Genomic DNA, 19,414 nt, shown 5'->3' with positions numbered 1-19,414 from the left:
TTCGCCAATTCTTTTATTTACATCCATTAATTCGTCGAAACGAACATTTAATTAATTACACAATTGCATACACGTACCTAGTTTCGATGTACACCCACCAAATAAAATTACTCTTTAAATTTTATATTGACTTACAATTTGTTTCCAGTAATGTATTTCCAATGATCATTTATCATTGCAAATAGTGTAATTAAGAATCGATCGATATAAGTAATTAAGAATTAATTCAGCTTTTACGAAAGAAACGTAATATAGGATTATTCCAAAATTAATAAACACGTACTTACGTCGTTGATGAAATTTTCATCCAACTGTGCATAATGAATATAAAAATGTACGTATGAAATTTGAAAAAGAGAACAAGAGGAAGGATAAAAGTAATTCAGCTACGTAGATACGTTATAGGATTGAGGGTGATTTGATTTACAGGCGAATCGACATCTTCGGTGGACATGTCACCGATCCTGATTGGCCTAGGGGGTACCGCAACCGGTTTGGGTCTAATCGTGACCGGAGTATTAATGGCGCTTTGGAGGAAACACGCGGCCACTCCGGCAAAGCCAAAACCACCCCAACAACCGAGTATCGCGACTTTTGCTACCAAAGGCGAAGAGGAAGATGGGAATCCTGATCTCATACCAACTACAGCCTTGACCAATCATTTCACAGGTGAGTTACGTTATACGCTTTCTATACGCTTCTGTTTCGCATAAGTTGAAATTTAGAATACACTTGAACATTCTGTCACACACACACACATACACACAAGATTAGTTTCTCTACCGCGCGAAATCTACAGGTGAATTCGGACGGAAAAACATATTCTATCTTTATTCACATTCGATGAGATCGGCGAAAAATAACCCACCATCTCATCTGGTAAATTTCTACTCAGACTGATGAAAGTGCTCCGTTTAAGCGAAAAATCGCAAATATATCGAGTCTCGCCCTAAACGACGACCATGGTTAACGATACTTTCAAGAAAATTGCTCGTGGAAAATGCGTACGTTACGTCGACCTATTCGACGTAGATGCATCGATTCAGAAATCGAATATTTGTTTTCGTGAATACTGCTGTAGGAAAAATCCGCACAAACAATCGATACGACGTGGTTATCTTATGAAACGTCTTTCCCTTCGATCTCGTCAATTTATCTCTCGTAAATGATCGCTGCACGGAATACGCCGCTTTTCGAGTTTAAAGAGGACTTGTCAAAAGAAAAAAGAAGGCACATCCGATTATACCGATGACAGACTTTCGATAAACCGAATTGCACCATAGTGTATAGAATGCTACGATGAAATTTTTCCAGATAGGAAGCTTCTACATTACGGTTCCTTACCGCGGAGGCCACGACAGCTAGAAGGCCGAGAAATATCCCACGATGTTATAGAAGACTCAGATTATCCTCGAGCATCGCCGAACGTAAGTAACTTCATTTCTGCTTCGTCGTTTTTTAAAGGATGAAGCGTAATAACGCGAATAATCGTGTCTTTCGATTAGGAAAGCTCGTTCTATAAATCTAGCGAACGTTACCATGAAAAACATTCCGTTAAAAAAAGGAATAACTCTGTTTGCAGACATTTTATAGTCTTCAGAGGCCACATCGATATTCGGAAACGGCAATCAGAAGCGCCGTGATCCAAGAAAGCTGCATCTAAAGATCGGCGAAGAAAGGAAACAGTGTTGTAATTACAAGGAAAGGAGCATAGTCACGGACTTGACACTTGACACACTCCGAATAGGCTACGTTCTGTCGCAACACATGAAAATCAAAAAGACTAAAGCCATGCTTATGCAACATTGTACACGTTTAAGCGTACGAAGATATTTATTAGCTACTCGATAACAGTATGCCTTTGTAAATATTGTATATAAATAAAACACATCGATTTCGTGTTACGCGATTGCATTACGATACTTTCAACGGTCCTCGATCTCAGGTAAACGTTCTTAATGACTAAATATGCTAAATAAGAATTCGTAGATACGAAAATGAGAAACTTTGAACGCGATAAGAAGAATGAACGAGAAAACAGTGTTTCTATCAATTTGTTCTTACAGCTCAGCCAAACTACCTCTTCCATAGGTAGATTTTTACGTAAAATACTCGCAAACTAAAAGGAAGAAGTCATTGGATTCGGATCGAGCCCTGGACTATTTCCGCAAGAGATTTAATGCACCCATGGACGTTAAATGCACTCTGCAAAAAGGGAATGGCGCTATCTCGTATAGTAGTCGAGAACAAAGCTCGAGAACGTATATCTTCGAAACAGACCAAAAGGTGATCGCATAAACTCTGCTCGGTTGCTGTTGAAATTTAGGTCAAGGAAAGGACGCGATTTATCGTGGCCCCGTTTCCAGATAATCTTTGTTTCAAGACGCGAGAAACTCAGATACCTAATGAGAATCTTCTTCTATCTGTTTTCTCTGTTTCACGTTGCAATCTTTGTGTCTTTTATCACGGCTAAATATATCGGACTGACCTAGTCAAGCAGGTTACTTACGGTAGAAATCTCTTCGATCGAGCATATAATTTCTCGTAACGTTCCTTCCAACACCCTCGTAACTAAAGATTTTCGAACGAGAATCTCAATAGCCTATTCTTCCATGCGAAATCCGAGAGTGGATATAAGTATTATACTTTTAGATACAAAAACCAACAAAAGCAAGCTTTCGCTAGAAAACTTCACGCTTTCGATTACCTTAACGTTTTAAAAACAATTTATCTTTATATCTCTGTAAAAAAATAAATAATTAATACAAATTATGCAAAATACAATTGAAATCATAATAAATCTCTCCTGGTTGATATTTGCCAGAAGTTGGTACTGATTAAAGTAAAAAAAAAAAGAAAAGTAATTTTAAATTGTTAAAATTTCATCATAATTTTTAATTTTATCTTACTAATATTATCTTTCGCATAATCTTTATGCTTCGCGATACGCCCAATTTGATGCTTATCTCTGTTCGAATAATCCAACAGAAAGACGGCACTATATTTGCCATTTTACCGAAAATTGTATCTTTATTCGTTATATGTAATGCTATAGTGAATAGTGGGAATTAGAAATTATCATAAAATGTCTAGAACGTGAGTGCTGTTGCAATTTTAATTTTACACTAGTAGATGATCAAAATATCCACTCAGAGTAATCGGACAACCCGTGAATAGAATATTCATTCTATTTCACAACTATAATTTAATACATATATGTAGCCATTAAATAGGAAATTCTCAAAGCAAATCACGATGACTACATTATCATTTTGTTAATATTAATTAATCTTTATTATTGATAGAAAAAAACAAAAAGAAAAGATAGAAAATTCCCGTGTGAATTATTTACGCAACACTAATAATTATTAATCTATGCACTCAGATCAATATGTTCGCAACACTAATAAAGTAATAGCGATCCAATGTAACCATATAGATGGCTAGTGACGAAACTGCGTCAGATGATCCAGGAACAGAAACGTGCTTCCACGGTTCAGTGGAAGAAGATTGGGCATAATATAGGCGCAACACTACTTTAAAAAACGCGATCATTCGTCAACGCAACTCTAACTAGAAAACTAATTTAAAAGTTCAAATCAAAAAATTCGTTCAAATAATTGACACTATGAATTATTGAAATTACATTACAAAAAAGACAAACTGACACTGAATAAGAAATTTATTTAATACTTGCTCAAAGTTAAATATTAATACAAACAACCTCAGGCAATCCCTTCGTGAAAGCACATTTTCGAAAGTATGCAAACAGTATTCAAAACTTGTTGCTTTGACACTAAAATTTGCCTGTCGCGAAATTTCTTCTTGCACATAAAATTCAATACATTTTTGTACGGCAGGATTGAACTTTAGTATCTCTATATGTATATTTTAAATCAATATGCAAATTCAAAAATGAATATGAAAAGACTATATGAAATATAATTTGTTCTTAAAAACATATTTTTGATTGTTAGGAAGTTTGATATAATGAAAAATAAAACAACTCCAAACTCTAGCCAAATTTGAAATTTTAATAACAAAGTGAATTAAAATTCGAATAAAGTTTAATTACTACAGAAATTGTAAATTCTAGATGTAAAATCTTCATTAAATTATAATAAATTATTAAATAAAAACGTACATTAATTAGACGAAGTTAACAGTAGCGTGAGTTTGGGCGGTAAAATAATAACTACGCGTGTAAATACGTACTACGGAGTAGGAAAGGAACACCAGTCACGGAGTTATACACACATCTAATCGCTCCGATTTTCGTCGGTAGAATGACACCGCGCCACGATTTACCCGACAAAGTTCGGTTGGCGGAGAGTGGGGAGACAAATCGAGCGTGCATGAACAAGAGTTGTCAAATTCTTGAAAAGGATATGTTTTCAACGGTTTGATATTACGTGCGAAGTGAAAAAACAATAATACGTTAGACTGAAACACAACGCGGAGATTGTAAACACACAGGAGCTAATATATGTAATTTATACGAAGAAAATTAAAATAAAAGAAAACGAAATTATTATTACCGTAAAATCGAACGATTATCAAACTTTTCGTTAATGATTATAGTTGAATGTATGACAAAAAGGGGAAAGAAAGCAAAAAGATAGGAAAGAGAAAAGAGGAGAATGAACAAAATTAAGGGGAGTGAAAAGAAAAACAATTTCACTTCAACAATACGTGATTTGTGCTTCTCGGTGTATGTATACAGTGACTTCGATCGGAAACTAGCAACTGTCTATTCACATTCATATAGAAAAACGACAAATTGCTATAAATCGTATTAGATTATGAATAAAAAATAAACCAAATTAAGATTCTCACCATTTCGAAGCAATGACTTGGTGTTGTATATTAAATTTTTCACATTTATGACGAGCTCTCGACAGTTGCTTCCCTTTTCAAGATGACGCCGCGCGAAATGGTGTAATTTCAAATTTTTATTTCACAATTGACCACAAAAGTGCGCTTGGTTCAGGAACGTATCACGTTTTATTAGTAACCGGTTATTAGCCGGATTTTCTTGAAATTTATTTCGATATTCATTTATTTATATGGAAATACGATAAATCGCTATTAATTGTGTTAGCATATTGTAGACTAGTCGTTTTATTACTAGCTATATTAAGGGTATAGTTAATTGTCTCTCTCTAAATCACAACGATAAAAATACAAAAATTTTCGTAACCGGCCTCAAGTATTAGAATAAGCACAAGAATTTTTACGAACGTGACGTGTCCGCAATATGTTAATACCTGTGCATATAAAACGATTCAAAGTAGGATTCTTACCATTTTGAAGTAATGATATGTCGATATGTATTAAATTTTCCACATTTATAACGAACACTCCTCAGTTACTTCCTCCTTTCAGTATGACAACGCGCGAAATGGATTTCAAAGTTTAATTCCTAATTCTGTCACCAGAGCGCAAATTACTCAGGTACGTATTATGTTCTATTAGTACCCTAATACTGCATTTTCTCGACATTTATTTTAATACAGAAATTTATAATTCATGAAAGGATTTTACCTTCTTACGCAAGTTATTCAATTCTTTCTAATAAATTATGTATTATATTATAGTAAAGTACAAGATTTTGTAGTAGTATACATAGATATATCTTATCGAAAAATAGTATTAATTTATGACGTAATTGGAATCACGTTTTCCAAATATTAATGTTCTAAAATATTACTATATAAAAAGCGATAGAAATATTAACATTTCCGAATACTGCTATTTGAAAAATGATATTAACCTAAGAAGTGTGCAACCTGCCAGTCCAAAGCCTGTTGCATATTGCAATCTGTACACATTTTGTACATACATATATACATATATAATCTTTTATTATATATTTTCCCAAAATTCTTCTTTTTTTTCCTTAGGCAACAAATACATTAATTGCACCCATCATTGAATATTGCGGGACAGTTGAACATCTCTGGGTAGGTGACTCATCGACTAAGGTTAGGTGACTCCCAAAACGTGGAACACGAAAAAGCACTGAATGTCAGATCTATCTTGTACTTAATCAATGCCATTGTTATTACATATATAAATAAAAAACAGTATCAGTAAAAATCAGTATTTAAAATTATGTTACAAATCAAAGGTATATTAATGAAATTATAAAATATTTTAAAAACTACTTTGTATCATTCATGTTATCAGTTTCTTATAAATCACTTTTGTTTATAATATTATGTCATCCCATAAGTTCGTACCGACTTTTGTGTATACATTTCATGTGTCGATTTATAAACTAGAGCAGATTTTCGTGGGTATAAGATCGTAATATAGTGAACACAGTGACTTCTAACAGTAAAAAGTCATGACTGAAATGCGTATCCATTTTCGACATCTCATGTTATATGAATTTCGGAAAGGAAGTTCTGTAACAATTGCCACGAAAAACATATGTGCTGTTTACGGAGAAAATGCGCTTTCATCTCGCACCTGTAGGAAGTGGTTCCAACGTTTTAGAGCTGGGAATTTCTGTTTAGAAGACGAGGAACGCTCCGGGCGTCCTCCTCAGACAGACAAAGACAAAATTCGCGATCTTGTTGAAAAATCACGAAGTTTGACAGTTCAAGAGATGTCAAATGTTCTGAAAATACCTAAGACAACAATTCATAGGTGTTTGAAAAAAATGGGAATGGTGTCAAGGTTGAAAACGGCACGAACTTATGGGATGACCTAATATTTACTAAATCCGTGTGATGCGATTTTAAGTCAGAATGTACTTCATTAAACCAAACATACCGGCAATTTTAACAAAGAATATTAAAATTTTAATTTTCTTATTTTATGATTAGACGAAGAAGGTGGAGAAAATCATGGACATTGCTGTACTAAGAAGATTAACATCGATGATAAGAGAAAAGAGATCGTGGATATTACAGATCAAAGCAGTGAAATTTTACAACAGTTTCGAGCATATGCGACTGAATTAGATAACAAACATGATCGTTTTGAAAGGATTGTAAAATTTGGCAGAGATATTACTATAGAAAGTAAAAGAATAATTTTTCTTTTGCACACCATAGATAAAAAAGGCAAACAGGAAAGTGTGCTACTTGAAGCTGATAAGAGATTGCAAAAAGTTGCGAGATCCCTTTTTAAATCTATTGCACATGAATTAGAAGGTCAAGATCCATACCTCTATCTTAAAGCTTATCGTAATGGTTTGGAAGAATATATAGAAGCTGTTACATTTTATCAGTATCTAAAATGTGATAATATGAAAAGTTGGTTAGAAATAGAAAAAACACTTACTTATAAAATTCCTGAGATTAGTAATGTTAAAACCATACAGGTTTTAGTCAGTCCATATGAATATATCTTGGGCATTGCAGATCTGACTGGAGAACTAATGCGTCTGTGCATCAATAACTTGGCAACAGGAGACAGAGCTAGTTGTTACCAAACATGCAATTTTGTTAGAGATATGTATACATGTTTTCTTGGTTGTACAAATGCTTCAAATAGGTTAGTGAATAGAAAGCTTTGCACACTTGAACAAAACCTCCATAAAATAGAAAATGTTTGCTATACGGTTAAAATAAGAGGTTCAGAAATACCAAAACACATACTTGTGGATCTAGTTAATGAAGAATATGCAGACAGTGATGAAAGTTATCATGCCTATTAAAAAACTTAAAAAAAAGAAAAAAGAAAAAAAAAGAAAAAAAAAAGAAGAAAACATCAACTTTGAAGATAATCACAAATATTCCATAATTATTTTTAAGTAGTTTATTCAATATTGTTTTTATACATTTATAAATATAAATGAGATAATGTTTGTATCATGTTACTTAGTTGTTCTTTGTATCATGTTAGTAGTGTTATCAACTTTAAAATATTTGTAAAAATATTTGTAAAATATATTATTTCCATATTCTCATTTTTCTTATATTAACGTATATTATTATATAAATATAAAGACTTTATATCTATGTCTTAGTCAGCTATATCATTTCCCAGCTCACTTTCAATTTTTATCAGAGTATATTTCATCATCATCTGAACTTTCATCATTGCTAGAAGGCTCATACTCAGACTCATCAATAGATTCCTCAGCAGACTCCTCTACGGATGAATCCTCCATTCCACTTATAGTATCCAAAGATTTTTGTATCTGTGTTTGTTTAGAATTCTGCTTCTTACGCTTATTATTTGCAATATTTGTACCAATATGTTTGAACTTCATTTTATGCTGAGGGTTTTTACGATAGCATCGAGTGCCATAGGGACATTCTTCTCTATCATCAGGTATATCATAATCAGAATCTTCAGGATGGCAAAATTTATCTCTATGCTGTGAATTTTTCCTGCCAAAGGATTTTTTCATGAAATACTTTATAATAAGAAAAAAAGAACATATAAAATTACCTATAACACTCCTCTCCATATTTGCATTTGTCTCTTCTGAAAACATTTCCTGTTGCATTAGCAGATATTTTTGATCTGTGTACATTTTTTGAAACAGGGGATTGTATAACTTTTACCATCACTTTTTCATTGTCTTCGCTTATAGAAGGTAAATCTGAATTTTCTTCAAGGCTTAAAGTCTTTTCATGTACATAAGATTCACTATTCTCTTTATTCATATTTTGAACTTTATAAGCAGATCTCTCAATAGCAGATGACTGATCTATGTTGTGATGATCACATATTAATGTAGAATTTGCATCTTGTGTTTTACTTTCATTGTTATTATACATTAAATTATCTTCGTTTATAACACTTTCTTCAACATTTATTTTATTTTCATCATGATCGTTATTTAGTATTTTATGCAATGCATTGCATGAAGAACGTGAATTATCTCCTTCTCCTGAACAGAGTCTTTTATCACGTACAGTATTAGAATCTACATCTTCATTAACCTATAATGGAATTATTAAGAAATGTCAGAAAATTAATTTCACTATCATTTAAGACATTAATTTAATACTTTTCGTTTTAACGTATAGTCCTCATTATTTTCCATTTTATCAGGTACTGATATAATTTTAAACCAACATTTATCCGGTACCAGAGTACAAACATCTCCAGGTTTTACCGGTACTGTAACTCCCAATTTAAGAAGTTGCCATCGCGACGATTCGACAGACTTCATATAACATGGTGCAACCTGATACTAGAAAATAATTCCTATAGGGCACTAATAAATGGTGCATTTGATATATCTACAGCATTACAAATAATCACGAATTCCTTCTTACCGGTGTTATTGTCATTTCATTGTCAGATGTTAAATTTATTATTGCGGCATATTTTATAATTCGATCATCATCACACTGAAATACAAATTATGCACACTAAATTTTCACAATTCACAGCAGTTTTAGATTGAAAGGGTGCAAACGTTTTTAAATGTGGAAGGAATATATGAAAAAAAGCTTTCCCGCAATGAAACATACTCATCACGCATACATAAGAATGTGTACATATATATAAGATATAAGTACATAATACATCTACAATTTTAAAATAGATAATCGACAATTCAAAAATAATTCAAGATTATTTTATTATATTTTTCCTTTGCATAATTAACATACTTACTCCAGTTTCAACATTTCGGCCAATGATGTTATTACCTATTTGTAAGTCCATTTTTTGCACCACGTCGTTATCTACTCGAAGTATTTGTAATTTTTTCATTTCTTCTATTTATTATATTTACAGAAAATTTTCGGAATATATTACGTATAAAATTTGTCATATTGTAAAATCAGTTACAAAATAAAATTTTGTTGCACTAGTAAAAACACGTTACACAAATGTTAAAAAAAGAAATGAAAACAGAAAAGGACAAATCGAACATAATCGTAGTCGGCTAAGCAGATAGCGCCAGAAAAAAAATGTATTGTCTGTAAACTTTTTACGAATCAAACAAAACTTAAACAAAAACTTAACTAACAACGGTTTTGGAAATAATAATATTCATAATATGTATCGGGTAAATATGTTAGAAAGAAAAGTACACGACGATAATAACAATTAAATTTGTTTCATTTACAATTACAAAGAATGTACACTTTTATAAATAAATGAAGTAAAATGCGAAAAGAATTAAAAATTGAATACGATTTAATCGTAAAATTTAATCGTAAAACTGCATTGAAAAATGTTTCATAGAAAAGTCAATAAATAGGAAAAGATCGGACATTTTTATGTGCATCTGTACGGATGTAATCAGCCAGACTAGTTAACCAGTTCGCAATAAAATATTCCTTTGTATCGTTGTATCAATTATTGTATTAATAGTAATATTATGCAAATTGCAACTACAGATTTCTTCGATATAAAGGAATCTTATTCGCTTTACAAAACGAAAAATATCTTTGAATAATAATAACTAATACTTGAAAAATAAAACTTTAAAATAGAGCAATTCAAGAAATATATTTATGGTCATCGAATAAAATAATTTTATAAGTTAACTAATAAATTTGATACTGCGATTTCTGGTCAGTACTAATCAAATAAAACATATTATTTATTATGGACTCGTTATTTAGTTTACAATGTAGGAACATTATAAATCTCCGATTCGGTAAATCAAATATAGTTTAATATTTAACAGGCCAGCCTTCGTTAGTTTTCGGCTTAATAACGCATACCGATATGAAGAAATGTTTGATCAACAGTTTGAAAATTAATCATTCGCCTTAACACACGATATTAGCATAATTCTTACTTTCGTTACTTACAATTAGGTAATTAGTCAATGTCAGCATACGCATGTATCACAGTACACCTCGAAGAGCTTAAATGAAAAAGAGCAATGTTACATACATATTTATTGTTTATCAAAAAGTAGACGGTATCAAGCGTTATGTAACTTTCAAATTTCAAGTAATACAACAAAAACTTGTCGATTCTTGCCTGGAATACCGACAATTATCACGAAAGCTGCGATGCTGTTATTATTGCAATAATACTTTTATGTTTATTAATTTAACATAAAAATATAGTTGTTATTGTTTTCTTTTGCACATGATATTAAAACATACCTTTCGAAACAGAATTACCTCTGTCTGTCCATTATTTTTATCTGCGTAAAAACAGAATTTATTAATATATACACAATACGCATTTATATCGAGAATAATTCATTTACTTATAACATAAAATATGAATATGCATGAAAATATCCTTGGAAATACTTTTAATAATTTTACAAAAAAGATTTCAGAAAAGGTATACTATCGCCAAGACCAGTGATTCTCAATGACTGAAGTATAAATTAAGTCTATAATATGTTTAACAATCATAAAATATTTATGACTATTTGAATGCATGCCATGACAGATATTATTGTCCAAGAAACACTGGTTCACACACAATTATCTAAATCATATAGTTTACTTATTAACTTTGTATGATAATGAATAAATACGTTTTATACAATTACGATTCTGTACTTCGTCTGCATCTCATCGCTAAATTAATAACATTTTGAAAGAAATGCCCATGATAGGTGAAAAAATGTGTCATCGTTTCCAAACTGTTTAAAAATTACAACAATACAAATCGTTTTTACATTTTGACGTTAATACTTTAACGTGTGTATATATATGTATATATATATATTTCTGTAATTATTTATTTTTATAAAGTAATAAATAGTATCGCCGTGTGGAATATGCAATATGAAATACTGTTTATCATTAGAATATTCAATAACTATTTGTTCATACATTTATAATTATTTGTTTACTGTGATAGACTTTCGTATCTGAGAACTATATAAAACTATTTATTTATTCGTTGTAAAAATGATTCATTGTTATGTTGTAATAACACATAAAATCTTTGTAAATAGAATTAAGAAATACAATACTTACTCACAACAAGTTGTTTCAAAGACTCCATGCAGAGTTATAATCAAATAGAAATTTAAAACAACTATTCTAACAATGTACAGGTTACTTTTCTAGTCGGATTTTTAATTAATTATTTACGACCAATGCTTTGTAGCTCTCAGATATAAAGTCATCTTTTACACTTCGTTTTCAACTGATCGTACATCGACGATGCACTCATTATAGATTTTCAATAAAGCGAACAAGTTTCTTAGAAACATATTCGTGTAACCACATTATAGAACAAATAAAAATTTTCTTTATTTAGCTTACAATCTTATTAAGGCAATTTAGTTATCGATAACCCGACTATATTCCTGAACTGCATTAACAAGAAGTGAAACATAAAGAAGGAACATTATAACATATCTTTTCAGTAAATATATCTTAAAGTTAACGATATAAAAAAATAATATTTGGTATAATTAAATTTAAAAAATGAAATAACATAAATCCTGTTTTACATATTATCTAATTCGATCTTTTCGTACATAATATTACTCAAGATAAAAACAATTAATCCCTAGTAACAATACGCAAATTAAAATACTTTATATGTACATATTGCTCTGACTGATTACAATAGTTGCACTGCTTGTTAATCTAAGCCACAAGAAGCTAACTATTTAAAATCATGTTTCTAAATAATTACAAGTAAATGTTGGTAATATAAAATTCTTTGACAATATACATAAGCATTTAGTATTAACACCATTCAATTAAAATTTATTTTCCTAAGCGGATCTTATTGGAATGATTTAGTACAGTATGTAAGATCAAACATACATATGTATACATATATACATGTACACACAATTTATTTATTACTTTCGCTGGGTTCTTTTATAAAATTTGTATAACATTATGAAATTTTAATATCTTCTCACGTTTAAAAAAAGAAAAAATTAAGAAGGAAGGGCAATTGGTATTCACTAGAAATAACTTACCAAATAAAAATGTATTTTTTAGCAATCAATTGTTAGATGCTCTTGGAATCACCCATTTTTCAAAGAATACTGGAATAATTTTCACTTGGCCATACATAATACAAGTGGCAATAGTGGATATATGGTTGAAACTGCATTTTTGAAGATTGCAACGTATGCATTAGTGGGACGTATTTTTCTTCGTGCTTTGAAGATGTGTTAATATCTGGTTCTGGCTATACTATGGTGCCTCCACCTTCCGTGGGACTGATCACGTGGAGAGCATTTCCAACCTGTCCTATTCCTGCCTGTAATTGAAAAATGCATAAAAATTTATTATCAAAAATACTTTTGGTTGTTTTTACAAAAATTCTGCAAATGTTGGAAGCATTTGGAACACAGATATAATTTCTATAAGTGCATTAAAGAACAGTGCAATAATAGCATAGAAGTATGATCAATGACAATTTAAAAATGCCTTAGCAAGGTACATACTACTACACGAGCATATAAAAAACACAGTATACTACTTTGTTTGATCAAGCAATAAACAAGTTGGAAACAAATTATTATACGTACCATGCGATAAACTCTGGGAAGACTCATCCATGATTCTCTTGCATCAGCCAAAGCATGGTACAGAACATTAATCTTTCCAATCAAAGTAAAAAATTAATGTCCCAACGGCTTAAGAAACAAGCACAAGCATCTTCCGATAAAACTATAAGACTGTCACTATAAAAGAAGCAATGCATACTATATGAAAATTATCACAAAAATTTTAACTGGTTAAACCACTATAACATAAAGGAGCATAGGGTATTTTGATGATAGAAATGCTTTATGCATAACACCAGGAAACTGAATCTGACATTTTAAATTCTCATATTTCAGAATAAATTACAACTAAAGGAATTAAAATAAATTATAAACATATATATTTACATATGTATATCTGATTCAATTTTTACTCTGGAGCTTCTGCATTGCATTTTGTATAAAACTCAAGCAGGAAGCAAGCAGCAATATTTCATTCAAAGTTTTGCTTTATTGTACAACGAGGCAATTCATTGTTTTCAACAAAGGATTAAATGTCACATCATTATAATCCAGGACAATAGTTTAACTAAATAATTCATTGTTTTTCTATCATTTGCTAAGCTAAGCTCATAACACTTTACAGGAAAGAAAGAAGGGTTTAAGGGGCCTGCCCTGTTACAAAATCTTATGGGGGCGCAAACAATATTACTCTCAATGATGGAAATCAAATATAAATATATTCTATTTATAATCATACTAATATATTCTTCTAATATTTATATTGAATATATTTTGACCAGATGATCATTAGGCACAAATATAAATGCTGGTTTACACTATGAATGAACCTTATATTATTTATATTTATGATTTCCTTAATTTCTGCTATTCAATTAATACCAAAATTTTACAGAATAAATTTTGAAAAATTTCCTTAGAAATTCATATTTTTCGTAATTGAAAAAATTGAAAAATATAAAGATTGAATGTGAAATCTTATATTTCATATATCATGCAATAAGAAAGACCTGAAATTTTGTTAAAATAGAATATAGATTGATATATTAAATTTTTCCATTCATAGTATCATCCATCCATGTATTTCTGTAATTGATATACAATACAGGCTAAAAAATATTGCTAAATCTTTAATGTATTCCAATGGCACCTTTTAATATAATGTATACTGCTTTGGATAAAATGTAAACTAGTATTTAATTCGTAAATATAAGACAAGAAATACATTCATTCTGAAATAAAAATTTTGCATGTGTATGTATGATGCCACAAGAACAATGTTTATTACAATACTAAAGATAAAAAATAACAAAATCACTCTTTCGTATTTTTCACATTTAATAAAGTTATGCGTCCAAAAGAACATGTTTTGCCTAATATAATTCAACAATGACAATAGAAAAATTGTTCAAGGTATTATTGTGTTCAATAACAGTAATGATTTTAAGTTTTATCTCTATATACAAATCAGAATTCATTACTAAAAAAATCCTACTTCACAAAATTGCAACAAAAATTGAAGATGGGTTACATCATAGATCGTTAGATCGCAGGGAATTAATGTTGGTGTAAGGATTGCTATGATGATGTGGCCTGTGCAGAGTGCTGCTGATGGTGAGAGGACCTACCATGTGACCAGGTCTTGCCCATGTATAGACATATCCATCTTGACATGCTGTTACGAAGCAATCTTCCCTAAACACTAATTCAGTCAATCTCTCGTGTGCCAACTTCTTGCACACTAGTGGTTCTAGCACTGGGCACTCATCAAACCTAGGGCACCAGGCAGTCCCTATCAACCTCATAGGATCATCCATCACAGAACTAACCTTTTTATTTGCACCTACTAAACTTCCACTGACACTGTTCAAATTACTATTTGTATTTAAGTTAGTAGTAGCTTTATCACCACTACTGTTCTGTATTATTGTGCTATTAGATGCACCACTACCTCTCATAGTGAGGCTAAAGTTCCTTTTATGATTATCACCCTTACGATCACCAAAACCAAGGCCTGCTAACCTTTGTGTCAAGGAATTTACAGTTGACACTGCTGTATTTGTACTCATGCTATTATTACTACTTTCATTATTACCACTCGCGTTTTCTTTGTAATTAACATTATTCAAATTATTATGTTTAGAATTGTTCAAATGATGATTCGTTGTTGAACCATTCCCACTGTTGACTGTTGATGTAGGAAGAGTACTAGAACCTGCTGTAGATGGCCTTTGTTTTGCACACATTGGTTGTCTCAACACATCTTCTGTAATATCCCACAAACACAACTGTGTATCTTGCGACACACTACCTAACCTGTAGCATGTACCACCTGACACTCTTAATTCTGAACCACAAGAGTTTCTGTTTGAATGAATTCCTTGCGATGTTGTAGACAAACGGTTGGCCTTCTCATGATAATGATTATGATTATTATGTGGTAATGTTTCATCATCTGAACCACTGAAGTCTGGGTCATGATCTTCATAAGATGTAGTATAAGGATCAAAAGCTACTACGCTTACCCAGCTATGATGACCTTGACCTCGAGCCACCACTCTTTTTTCATGAAAGCTCCAAATTGTCACAAGATCATCTTCACCGCCCACAACAACATATCTTCCATCTGGAGACCAACATACACATAGAAATCCACCAAAATAACTTCTAGCTGAACCCACTAACTCCATTGTATTATATTGAAATACTCGCAAAAATCCATCTTGGGAAACAACTGCTAAGTTTGAGCCACATGGGCTAAAGGCAAATTCATTTATACAACATCCTTCTGCACCTATTACCCATCTATATAATGGGTTTCTTGTAGATTTTGTTTTACAAGTATATATAGCATAACCATCCCCTGATTTAAAAGATTGATAGTTAGGGGCTGTGGTTCCACATAGAAGTTCTTCATTATATAAATATAATTGCCCAGAACTGTGCGATACCAAGAAGAGATTGTTTGATCCAGGAACCCATTTTATACATGTTACTTTACTTTTGTCAATCAATCTCTGAAACATTAAAAGATATATATCTTTTTATTTATTGAACAAATAATAAGTATAATCTTAAAAATTGGGCTGTTGCAGCTATCTAATAAGTTAACGAAAAAGTTACATAATTACTGATTAAATTTATTTAGTTCCATCATAAAATCTAAATAAGACTTACAAAATTAAATATTACATATGAATACTATTAAATATATGTTACTACAGCATAGAGTATTATGAATCATTAAACTATCATACTAACTAATATCTTTGTTTATCATGTTACAACAAGATAAGACATTCATGTCACATAGATTGGATGAAGTGGTAACAACCTTTGTACAAACTTTTTAATAATAAAATATTATACAATCTATTTGTACCTATACACAATAAATGTATTCCCAGAATTTCAGGATTGTACCAGAAATATTTTACAATCTTCTTACATCTTCAAAAAATTTAGTTCAGTATGTATATTAAAGTATATTCATACATCTATATGAATTTCTATTTTTTAACATAACAAATTACTTACATCTTCATTATATAATTTGCTGAGTTCCTTCTGTATTGGATCTATCAGTTGAATTTGACCTGTAGAAAAACCAACTAATAGCGGAGCGCTATCTGCAGTTGCTGTTGTTTGATTAAAATTATGGCATGTTGGATTAGTTCCCTTATATAACTTCTTGTCCACTGGTTTATTTAAGTCCACAGCCTAAAATATTTTCATATAACATTGACTCATTGTAAATTTTAATAACATGTTAAAATTAAGATATTGTAAAAATATATTGTGATTAATAAATTTTATTTATTTTATTTGTCTATATAAGATCATTAATATTTCTCAGTTACATTTATGTGAAAGATATAAAATTTTATCAAAATTAATATTTTAAAAATATTAATTTCTTGTATCTGCATATATCAAATATTTGCATCAGATTTATAAACATGGACTATAAAATTGTTAAATATACTAATATTTTGTCAATTAGCGTATATGGTATGTATTAATAAAAAGTTAAAAGTTTAGCTAGTAAGACCTGAAGGAAGGAAGAGAAAGATAGATAACATATATGTTATAATTTAAATGAAGTTAAATAAACAAGTTATTATTCTAAATAAAGTGACTGATGTATCTGTTGTTAAAATAATCGTCTAATTAGAGATAAGTTTGATAAATATAAGTTTACATGCAGTAATATACAAAGTAAAAGGATTCTCTATGTTAGGTGTGGTGATAGTGCAAAGATGGAGGCTTGATACGCGTTTTCGAGGTTAGGTTTCAACGAATCCACGCTCAATTAGATCTAAATATAATAACAAATATAATAACTATGGGGGAAGTTTAGATTACCTTTTTAACTCCTCGATAGACATAAACATAAAGCTCCTTGCCAAAATTGAAACACATTCGGTCACCAAGTCCTTGTGTACCCGTAGGATCTGCTGGATCCGGTAAAGTTACGAAAGACACCCTAACGGATGCACTTCCTTGACCATTCGTGTAACCGACCCTATTTGGCCTTGAATACTCCGACAAAGTCATTAGTTTATAAGTTCCTTCCCGCGTGACAAACTGTGTTTTCAAGTCCTCCTTCCCTCCTCCATCCAACTGCACAGCCATCTTACCACCAGCGGTGCGACGGAGGAGCTCATCAGACACGAAAAAACCTGTGTTGGTTTCTACCTTTCTATACGTTTGTCGATAATTTCTTCTTCGACAGCTTGTAAAAACTGTCAAACACCAACTATGCAGCTCCTTATATTAAAAATCTTCCAAATATCAGAGCTTACCGGTTCTGCATGTAACCTTCGCTAAGGGCGCCCCAAGTTCTATATCGAAACTGCCCGTCGTGCATTTATGATCCGCAGCTCATACTCTCAACCTCGTATAGGACAATTCCGTCCCCACCATACCCCTGATACTCCCTTTACCTCCATGTGATAAGCAATGTGTAACGTAAAAATGAATTCGTATATATTAAATAAGCAGTTTAATAAAGAAATTTCAAATATTTATTGTCGTAAACATTCAAGTACTTAAAATACAGATTTCAGATAAGAAAAGAAAAAATACATTTACGCATATTCTATTGAAAATATTAATAATGTTGTGTGTTTGTGTGTGATATTTTCAATATATTTTTAATGATATTAAAACAATAGAATCATACAGAATAATTTATAAAATAATAATATGACGTAATACCTAATACAATTGGATGTCTTGTACGGTGTATCAAAATATGTATAATTATTCTGGATATTTTTAAATCTTTGTAATTCAACGTTGCAATGAAGAAATTAAATAAAATTACAGAATGCACGGCACTGTTAGCGCCGTGTTATTACTGCGCGCGCAGCATTGCCTGAATTCGTTAGTTCTGACAGCCTGTCAGGGACCGGATATTTTGTAAACAACCGAGCGAAGGGTTAATTAATTTTGCCCACTTTTTTCCACTTCCTCTGTTTCTTTACCGGTTTAGCTTATCAAGAACACATATTCAATTATCATGGACTACTTTGTACTATAGATATTAATCATGACCCAGATAACCAGTAATAAAAAGATGCTATGAGTATTTCTCTAATATGATAAGCTAATATTCATTTAAATACATTATCATATTATGAATTCAAAAATCTTATATATTATTAATTTTTCACAATTTGACATGTGACAACTTTTTAGATTCCTGATTCGTATAATTGTAGATAAGAAAAATAAAGATTACAAAATTCAATTAGGCATGATAATTTCATCTATTAAAATTATTAGTCACGTGATCTAAATCCAGAGAATTTGCTTCAAATTTCTTCCGATTTTACGAATGGTAATTCTAAATAAATTCAAATTCTGGCACGTATATTATTTTATGCATATACAAGTATTATTTGATAATATTTTGCTTAAAAACAACGGTTATAATTATGTACTACATATAATAATTATTATATGTAGAATTACTTATCTTTGTAATTTGTAAAATATTTATAGCTAATTATAATAATATAATATACGATA

The 19,414-nt window shown here is 30.9% G+C and overlaps 4 protein-coding genes across 13 annotated transcripts in view; 2 read left to right on the top strand and 2 right to left on the bottom strand.

Moving 5' to 3' along the window:
- The window catches only part of LOC117231000 (nephrin-like), a 100,023-nt gene extending 98,119 nt beyond the window's left edge, over positions 1-1,904 (top strand). For 2 of the 3 annotated variants that reach the window (XM_033489010.1, XM_033489011.1), the window contains 3 exons: positions 430-669; positions 1,315-1,427; positions 1,583-1,904. In XM_033489010.1, coding sequence (XP_033344901.1) covers positions 430-669; positions 1,315-1,427; positions 1,583-1,663 — 434 coding nt within the window. In that variant the 3' untranslated portion in view covers positions 1,664-1,904. The remainder of the gene's footprint in view (positions 1-429; positions 670-1,314; positions 1,428-1,582) is intronic. The other variant, XR_004492894.1, reaches the window with a different exon arrangement.
- Positions 1,905-5,975: 4,071 nt separating this feature from the next.
- On the top strand, positions 5,976-7,715 carry LOC117230933 (translin-associated protein X). Its single transcript, XM_033488863.1, has 2 exons — positions 5,976-6,130; positions 6,834-7,715. Exons 1-2 carry the CDS (start codon positions 6,115-6,117, stop codon positions 7,667-7,669), a joined length of 852 nt encoding a protein of 283 aa, XP_033344754.1. The 5' UTR covers positions 5,976-6,114; the 3' UTR covers positions 7,670-7,715.
- Positions 7,716-7,914: 199 nt separating this feature from the next.
- Positions 7,915-10,121, bottom strand: LOC117230932 (aprataxin and PNK-like factor). 4 transcript variants are annotated; one of them, XM_033488859.1, is made up of 5 exons: positions 9,589-10,121; positions 9,246-9,320; positions 8,975-9,160; positions 8,410-8,906; positions 7,915-8,348 (listed from the first exon to the last, which is right to left on the bottom strand). In XM_033488859.1, exons 1-5 carry the CDS (start codon positions 9,685-9,687, stop codon positions 8,009-8,011), a joined length of 1,197 nt encoding a protein of 398 aa, XP_033344750.1. In that variant the 5' UTR covers positions 9,688-10,121; the 3' UTR covers positions 7,915-8,008. The 4 variants fall into 4 exon arrangements, with proteins under 4 accessions (XP_033344750.1, XP_033344752.1, XP_033344751.1 ...); XM_033488861.1 differs by lacking the exon at positions 8,975-9,160 and having other exon boundaries at positions 7,916-8,348; positions 9,589-10,057; XM_033488860.1 differs by having other exon boundaries at positions 7,917-8,348; positions 8,975-9,154; positions 9,246-10,053.
- Positions 10,122-10,490: 369 nt separating this feature from the next.
- LOC117230931 (WD repeat-containing protein 20) lies at positions 10,491-18,309 on the bottom strand. 5 transcript variants are annotated; one of them, XM_033488855.1, is made up of 7 exons: positions 18,184-18,309; positions 17,744-18,123; positions 16,916-17,098; positions 15,007-16,395; positions 13,400-13,471; positions 11,881-13,128; positions 10,491-11,083 (listed from the first exon to the last, which is right to left on the bottom strand). In XM_033488855.1, the coding sequence occupies exons 2-6, from the start codon at positions 18,011-18,013 to the stop codon at positions 13,057-13,059; spliced, it is 1,986 nt and encodes a 661-aa protein (XP_033344746.1). In that variant the 5' UTR covers positions 18,014-18,123; positions 18,184-18,309; the 3' UTR covers positions 10,491-11,083; positions 11,881-13,056. The 5 variants fall into 5 exon arrangements, with proteins under 5 accessions (XP_033344746.1, XP_033344744.1, XP_033344745.1 ...); XM_033488853.1 differs by having other exon boundaries at positions 17,744-18,269; XM_033488854.1 differs by having other exon boundaries at positions 12,842-13,128; positions 17,744-18,269.
- Positions 18,310-19,414: the final 1,105 nt, after the last annotated feature.

Source organism: Bombus vosnesenskii, unplaced genomic scaffold (assembly GCF_011952255.1).
Source record: "Bombus vosnesenskii isolate JDL3184/JDL3185 unplaced genomic scaffold, Bvos_JDL3184-5_v1.1 scf7180000013270, whole genome shotgun sequence".
Taxonomy (NCBI): Eukaryota; Metazoa; Arthropoda; class Insecta; order Hymenoptera; family Apidae; genus Bombus; species Bombus vosnesenskii.
This window is presented reverse-complemented; position numbering and strand designations above follow the sequence as displayed.

What these genes read in the sequence shown, in the direction of transcription:
- LOC117230932 (XM_033488859.1), bottom strand. Translation starts at nt 9,687, where the DNA reads ATGAAAAAATTACAAATACTTCGAGTAGATAACGACGTGGTGCAAAAA. An exon ending in GCCGAAATGTTGAAACTGGA is followed by an intron (nt 9,321 to 9,588) that starts GTAAGTATGTTA and finishes TTTGTATTTCAG; the next exon opens with TGTGATGATGATCGAATTAT. An exon ending in ACTATACGTTAAAACGAAAA is followed by an intron (nt 8,907 to 8,974) that starts GTATTAAATTAA and finishes ATTCCATTATAG; the next exon opens with GTTAATGAAGATGTAGATTC.
- LOC117230931 (XM_033488855.1), bottom strand. Translation starts at nt 18,013, where the DNA reads ATGGCTGTGCAGTTGGATGGAGGAGGGAAGGAGGACTTGAAAACACAG. An exon ending in GCAAATTATATAATGAAGAT is followed by an intron (nt 16,396 to 16,915) that starts GTAAGTAATTTG and finishes TTAATGTTTCAG; the next exon opens with AGATTGATTGACAAAAGTAA. An exon ending in GGGCAAGACCTGGTCACATG is followed by an intron (nt 13,472 to 15,006) that starts GTAGGTCCTCTC and finishes TTGATTGGAAAG; the next exon opens with ATTAATGTTCTGTACCATGC.